The sequence below is a fragment of the Carlito syrichta genome, unplaced genomic scaffold (assembly GCF_000164805.1).
Source record: "Carlito syrichta isolate Samal-C Ts95f unplaced genomic scaffold, Tarsius_syrichta-2.0.1 Scaffold313872, whole genome shotgun sequence".
Lineage (NCBI taxonomy): Eukaryota > Metazoa > Chordata > Mammalia > Primates > Tarsiidae > Carlito > Carlito syrichta.
The window spans coordinates 1,154,485-1,161,692 of record NW_007257968.1 but is presented as its reverse complement, the minus strand read 5'-3'; the positions used below and the strand labels follow the sequence as shown (position 1 = coordinate 1,161,692).

At 50.6% G+C, this 7,208-nt stretch overlaps 1 protein-coding gene across 1 annotated transcript in view; it reads left to right on the top strand.

Moving 5' to 3' along the window:
• The window catches only part of ANPEP (alanyl aminopeptidase, membrane), a 20,100-nt gene extending 13,414 nt beyond the window's left edge, over nt 1–6,686 (top strand). The window contains exons 18-21 of the mRNA XM_008070627.2: nt 1,053–1,193; nt 1,582–1,663; nt 6,111–6,265; nt 6,462–6,686. Coding sequence (XP_008068818.1) covers nt 1,053–1,193; nt 1,582–1,663; nt 6,111–6,263 — 376 coding nt within the window. The 3' untranslated portion in view covers nt 6,264–6,265; nt 6,462–6,686. The remainder of the gene's footprint in view (nt 1–1,052; nt 1,194–1,581; nt 1,664–6,110; nt 6,266–6,461) is intronic.
• Nucleotides 6,687–7,208: the final 522 nt, after the last annotated feature.

The following is a 7,208-nucleotide window of genomic DNA, read 5'->3' as shown; positions in this document are numbered from 1 at the left end:
GCCTTCCGAGTAGCCAGAATTACAGGCGCGCGCTACCATGCCCGGCTGATTTTTTGATTTATTGTAGAGATGAGGTCTCGCTGCCCAGGCGGGTCTCGAACCCGCGGGCTCAGGCAATCCACTCACCTCAGCCTCCCAAAGGCGCGAGATTACAGGCTGAGCCACCGAGCCCGGCTGGACCCGATGCTTTAATGAGTGATACAGGCAAGACTCATACTCGGGGCAAGGTCCACAGCCTGAGCGCTTAACTGCTGTGGCCTCTTAGCTCTTACCTGGCAACAGCTCATTTCCCTCTCTGTCAAGGGCGTTGCTGGAGCTGGATTTCCGAAGTCCAGCTGGACACCCCCTTAAGCCCTAGCCGCCCCCCCATGTGCCCCATGTGTCATCACATGGACCCAGTAAGGAAGAGCCACCCTCAGCATCAAAGACAGGAGGGGCCGCCTGCCTAGTGCCAGGGCTTGGGACTCTAGCATTCCTTCCTTCATTTATGCATTGTAAAATATTTCCATGTCAGGCATGACACCTGGCATAGCCAGCGACCCTGTGACCTTGATTAGGTGACTCAGTTTCCCACCTACAGAAGGGTTAGGATGGGCTGGGTGTGGTGGGTCACACCTGTGATCCCAGCACTTTGAGAGGACGAGGCGGGAGGATTGCTTGAGGCTAGGAGTTCAAGACTAGTATGGATAGCATAGTGAGACCTCCTTTATACAAAAAATACAAAAAGAAAAAAATTACCTGGGTATGGTGGCGTGTTCCTGTAGTCCTTGTTACTCAGGAGGCTGAGATGAAAGGACTGCTTGAGCCCAGGAGTTCAAGGCTGCAGTGAGCTACGATTGCACCACTGCACTTTGCCTAGGCGACATAAGACCCTGTCTCTTAAAAAAAAAAAAAAAGGGTAGGACCAGGGGACTGGCACACCAAGGGGTGTTGAGAGGATGCAGGAGGCGGTGATGTGTAGGGGAAGGCAGGGTCTTTGCGGACTGAGCTTTCTCCTGAATCACCCAACCTCAGTCCTTGCAAGTCCCTGACTCGGCCTCCTGCCCTCACAGGTACCTGAGTTACACCCTGAACCCCGACCTCATCCGGAAGCAGGACGCCACCTCTACCATCAGCAGCATCGCCAGCAACGTCATCGGGCAAACTCTGGTCTGGGACTTTGTCCAGGGCAACTGGAAGAAGCTGTTTGAGGAGTGAGTCTGCAGAGAGGGTATCGGGGCAGTGAGTGCTGAGGCTGGGGGCCCTGGGCGGGCCAAGTGCCTGGGACATGCAGAGGTGCTACATGGGAGTGCTAGAAAATGAACCGGGCTCAGGGGCTGGGTGGGGCCAGGAATGGAAAGACAAGGAGGTACCCGCCGACCCTTTTCTCACTTGTGAAGAAAATGGGGCTGGGGGAGTGTTTTCTGGAAACACAGAGTCAAGGCTCTGCAGTCAGACCTGGGCCAAGTCCTGACTCCCCCATCCTCCTGGTGTCTCCGGGGCCTCCCTCACAGTAGTTGTAAGGACTCAGTGTCACCCGCTGGGCAATGAGGACTAGCTCCTGCCCCCAACCCTCCCCCCCTGCCCTCTCTCTCCCTGCAGTTACGGTGGTGGCTCCTTCTCCTTCTCCAACCTCATCCAGGCAGTGACCCGGCGATTCTCCACCGAGTATGAGCTGCAGCAGGTAAGCAGCTGTCCCCAGCCCTGGACCATCCAGGCTTGTGCCAGTCCTAAGGGGCAGCTGCATTTAGCACCACTGAGTGTGGTCACCAGGTACCATGCCGCCACGCTGAGTATGGCCATGGTTCTCCACACTGCCAGGCCTCCCTCATCTACAGAAGAGGCCAAGTAGCCCGACTTTGTAAATACTGACTGTTAATCGAGGAAATTCATTTTGGGATTTCTGTAAAGACACCAAAGTAAAGGGAATGAGAAGATGAACCTCCATGTACCCATTACCTGGGTTTGACAATTACCAGTGTTTGCCAGTACTATCTCGGGCAGACTGTTTCAAAGCCAGTCACCAGCATTAAGTAATTTCACCTGTAAATACTTTTGTCATATCTAAAATCAAGGCAATCTTAGCAGGAGGTGGAGGCTGTAGTGAGCTATGATCACACCACTGCACCCACAAAAGATTTTAATTTTGATGAAATCCAATGTATGTTTTTTGTCTGCTTATGCTTTAGATGTCATATTTAAGAAACTATTGCTAGCCAGGTGTGGTGGCTCATGCCTGTAATCCCAGCACTATCCCAGCACTTTGGGTGGTGGAGGCGAGAGGATTGCCTGAGCTCAGGGGTTCAAGACCAGCCTGAACAACATGGCGAGACCTCGTCTCTACAGTAAATAATTTTTAAAAAAATTAGCCAGGCATGGTGGTGCATGCTTGTGCTTTCAGCTACTTGGAAAACTGAGGCAGAAGGATCACCTGAGCCCAGCAGGTTGAGGCTGCAGTAGCCATGAGCGTGCCACTGCACTCTAGCCTGGGTGACGGAGTGAGATTCCAATTAAAAAAAAAGAAAAGAAAGAAAAAGAAACGATTGCTTAATCCAAAGTCATGAAAACATGAAGATTTACAACTATGTTTTCTTCTTTTATTTTTTTTTAACTTTTCACACCCAGGAAAGACTTGAATTTTTTTCTCCTGTTTTATTGTTTTTACTCCTACATGTAGTAGGAATTTGATTTATTTTGACTTAATTTTTATATATGGTGTGAGGTTGGGGTCCAACTTCCTTCATTTGCATGTTGATATCCAGTTGTCCCAGCCCCATTTGTTGAAAAGACTGTCCTTCCCCATCGAATGGTGTTGACAGCCTCATTGAAAATCAATGGAGCCGGGCTCAGTGGCTCAGCCTGTAATCCCGCGCCTTTGGGAGGCTGAGGTCAGTGGATTGCCTGAGCCCGCGGGTTCGAGACCCACCTGGGCAACTTGGTGAGACCTCATCGCTACAATATATTAAAAATTAGCTGGGCGTGGTAGTACACGCCTGTAGTTCCAGCTAGTTGGAAGGCTGAGGCGGAAGGATCGCCGGAGCCCAGCAGGTCGAGGCTGCGGTGGCCAGGAGCAGCCACTGCACTCCAGCCTGGGCGACAGAGTGAGACTCCAACTAAAAAAAAAAAAAAAAAGAAAGAAAATCAATGGAAGCCAGGCTCGATGGCTCAGCCGGTAATCCCGCGTTTTGGGAGGCTGAGGTGAGTTGCTTGCCTGAGCCCATGGGTTCAAGACCCACCTGGGCAACTTGGCGAGACCTCATCTCTACAATAAATAAAAAAAATTAGCCAGGCGTGGTAGCACACGCCTGTAGTTCCAGTTACTTGGAAGGCGAGGCAGAAGGATTGCCAGAGCCCAGCAGGTTGAGGCCTGCGGTGGCCGGGAGCGTGCCACTGCACTCCAGTCTGGGTGACAGAGTGAGACTCCAACTCAAAAAAAAAAGAGAGAGAAAATCAGTGGACTGTAAATGTAAGGGTATATTTCTGGTCTTTCAAGTCTATATGTTTCATTGATCTATGTGTGTCCTTATGCCAGCACCGTACTGTCTTGCTTGCTATAGCTTTGTAGTAAGTTTTGAAATCAAGAAGTGCAAGTCCTACAACTTTGTTATTTTTCAATTATTGGTTTGTTTGTTTTTTTTATTTTGGAGTCAGAGTCTCACTGTCTCCCAGGCTGGAGTGCAGTGACATGCTCATGGCCACTGTAGCCTCAGCCTGCTAGGCTCAGGCAATCCTTCTGCCTCAGCCTTCCAAGTAGCTGAAACCACAGGCGTGTGCCACCATGCCCAGCTAACTTTTTGATTTATCGTAGAGACAAGGTCTTGTCAAGTTGCCCAGACTGGTCAATTATTGTTTTGACTATTCTGAGTCCCTTGCATTTTCTTATAAATTTTAGGATCAGTTTATCAATTTCTGCAAAAAAAAGTAGTTGAAATTTTGATAGCAACTGCATGGAATCTCTAGATCAATTTGAGGACTCTTGCCATCTCAATAATATTAAATCTTCTAATCCATGACCACAGATTTACTTGAGTTTTTTCCTTTTATTTAGGTATTTTTAAATTTTTTCAACAATGTTTTATAGTTTTCAGGTATTTTTTGGTAAAATTTATTCCTCAGTATTTTATTATTTTTGATGCTTATTGTACATGGAATTGTTTTCTTTTTTTGAGTTGGAGTCTCACTCTTTGTTGCCCAGGCTGGAGTGCAGTGGAACGCTCATGGCCACTGCAGCCTCAACCTGCTGGGCTCAGGCAATCCTTTCACCTCATCCTTCCAAGTAGCTGGAACTACAGGCGTGTGCTACCACACCCAGCTAAGTTTTTGATTTATTGTAGAGATGAATTCTCACTAAGTTGCCCAGGCGGGTCTCGAACCTGTGGGCTCAGGCAATCCACTCACCTCAGCCTCCCAAGGCGTGGGATTACAGACTGAGCTACCGAGCCCAGCTTGAATGGAATTGTTTTCTTAATTTCATTTTCAAGTTTTTCATTGCTAGTGTATAGGGTACAGTTTATTTTTATTTTTATTTTTTGAGTCAGTCTCACTCTATCACCCAGGCTGGAATGTAGCAGCATGCTCACGGCCACTGCAACCTCCACCTGCCAGGCTCAGGCAATTCTTCCACCTCGGCCTTTCAAGTAGCTGGAGCCACAGGCATGCACCATCATGCCTGGGTCCTTTTTTGATTTATTGTAGAGATAAAGTCTCACCATGTTGTCCAGGCTAGTCTCGAACACCTGGCCTTAGGCAGATTACAGTTGAATTTTACATATTGCTCTTGTATCCTGCAACCTTGCTGAAATCATTCGTTCTAATAGTTTTATTTTGGTGAATTCCCTAAAATCATATGTATACAAAATCATGTCATCTACACAGTTATAGTTTTCCTTTTTCTTTTTTTTTTTTTTGAGTTGGAGTCTCACTCTATCGCCCAGACTGGAGTGCAGTGGCCGCTCCCGGCCCCCGCAGCCTCTCCTGCTGGGCTCTGGCGATCCTTCCACCTCCGCCTTCCAAGTAGCTAGAACTACAGGCACGTGCAGTTTTCCTTTTTCCTTTCTGGATGCCTTTCATTCCATTCTTGCCTAATTGCTTGGCTGGATCTCCAGTAACCTGTAACAGTCTTTTTTTTTTGAGTTGGAGTCTCACTTTGTTTCCCAGACTGGAGTGAAGTGGAATGCTCCCAGCCACCGCAGCCTCGACCTGCTGAGCTCCGGCGATCCTTTCGCCTCAGCCTTCCAAATCGCTGAAACTATAGGCATGTGCTACTACACCCAGCTAATTTTTGATTTATTGTAGAGACGAGGTCTCACCAAGTTACCCGGGCGGATCTCGAACCCATGGGCTCAGGCAATCCACTCTCTTTGGCCTCCCAAAGTGCGGGGATTACAGACTGAGCCACCAAGTCCGGTCTAAGTCTTTTTTTTTTTTTTTTTTTAAAGCATTTATTTATTGAAGCAGCGGGATCATCTGTGTGGTTTAGAAGTTTTCACAGTTTCAATTTGTCTGGCTGCTTCTATGTCGTGTCTGTTTAATGTTTGCCTCTCTCCCTTCTTGATTGGATGGGGATTATAATTTAAAAACTGAGGGTCACCAGGCGTGGTGGCTCATGCCTGTAATCCCAGTACTTTAGGAGGCAGAGGCTAGAGGATTCGAGACCAGCCTGGGCAACTTGGCAAGACCTCGTCTCTACAATAAATACAAAAAAAATTAGCTGGTCATGGTGGTACGCACCTGTGGTTCCAGCTACTTGGAAGGCTGAGGCAGAAGTACCACCTAAACCCAGCAGGTCAAGGCTGCAGTGGCCGTGAGTGTGCCATTGCACTCCAGCCTAGGTGACAGAGTGAGACTCCCAACTAAAAAAAAACCCCAAACCAAAAAATACTGAGGTTCAACTCCAGGAAATACTGCACAGTGAAGGCTTTCCCTGGGTCTGCCCTTTTGCATCTCTGCAGATGAAGACTTTTGCCCCAGGGAGAAGTGAAGATCTGGTCCTCCCTTATCCCTAGGTCAGGGTGTGGTCCCCACCCTGTAGGCCTCAGGTGGGGGTGGGCGACCAGGGGACTGTAGGACCCTCTCCTCAAGGCCATGTTCGAGGCCCAGCCAGGGGCTGAGGGTCTTTGTTTTCCTGGCAGCTGGAGCAATTCAAGAAGAACAACGAGGGGACAGGCTTCGGCTCGGGCACCCGGGCCCTGGAACAAGCCCTGGAGAAGACGAAAGCCAACATCAAGTGGGTAAAGGAGAACAAGGCAGCAGTGCTCCAGTGGTTCACAGAAAACAGCAAGTAGCCCTGCCTCCCACATGAGAGGCCCACGTGCTCCTGTCCCATTGGCCGTGGCTCCATTCCCAGAGCCTGAGGCACCATGTCTTCCCCTCAAGGACAATGTCTCTGGCCCACATCCTTCCTGCTCTGCCCGGGCCAGTCTAGTTCCTGATGGCCAGGCTATCTGAGCAGACCCTGGCCCTGCCCCTTGTGCCAACTCCGCCCCAGGCCTGGCACTGCACCTGTCACCCAGGTCCTGAGGCTGATCTCAGGGAAGCCCAGCTCCAGGGCCGGATGAGCAGGAGCCCTCGATGGACAGTGGACTACCTGAGGGGGCCACCTGCACTCACTCGCCTTCCCGTAAAGACCCCGATCTGTGGAATCAACAGGGCAGCAGATCTGTATATTTTTTTCTAAGAGAAAATGTAAATAAAGGATTTCTAGATGAGTTTCAAGACTCCTTGCTAGAGTGACCCAGGAGTGGGTGGGCACAGCTGCTGGGGGGACTGCAGTGGAGGGAAGCTGGGGACTTGGGGAGCACTGTGGGGCCTGGGACCCCCAAGTAGCAAGGGAGGTGGGGAGGGAAGGTGCTCAGCCGGCAGCCCTTTCTGCATGTGCCCTGCACCTGTGCCCCAGGGTCAGCCTGCAGGGCTCATTTCAGCTGGAGACACTGGGGTGGAGGGAACGGGGAGAGGCACGGGAGGGGGAGGGTGGGCAACTGTGGACGCAGGGCTCCTGGAGTGGGTAGGGACAGCAGTTCTGGCAGGGTGGAGGGAGTGCTTTCCAGGAAGGGAGCGGGTGGGGTGCTAGCTGCACCCCTCTTCCTGCGCCACAGGAACACCTGGGACACCTGCTACAGTTGGGGAAAGGTCAGTGAACACAGCAAGCCCGGGTCCCAGCCCTCATGGCACCCCTCGCTGGCCGAGGATGTGTCCTACCACCCCTCCAGGCTCTGAGGCGGGTGGCAGGT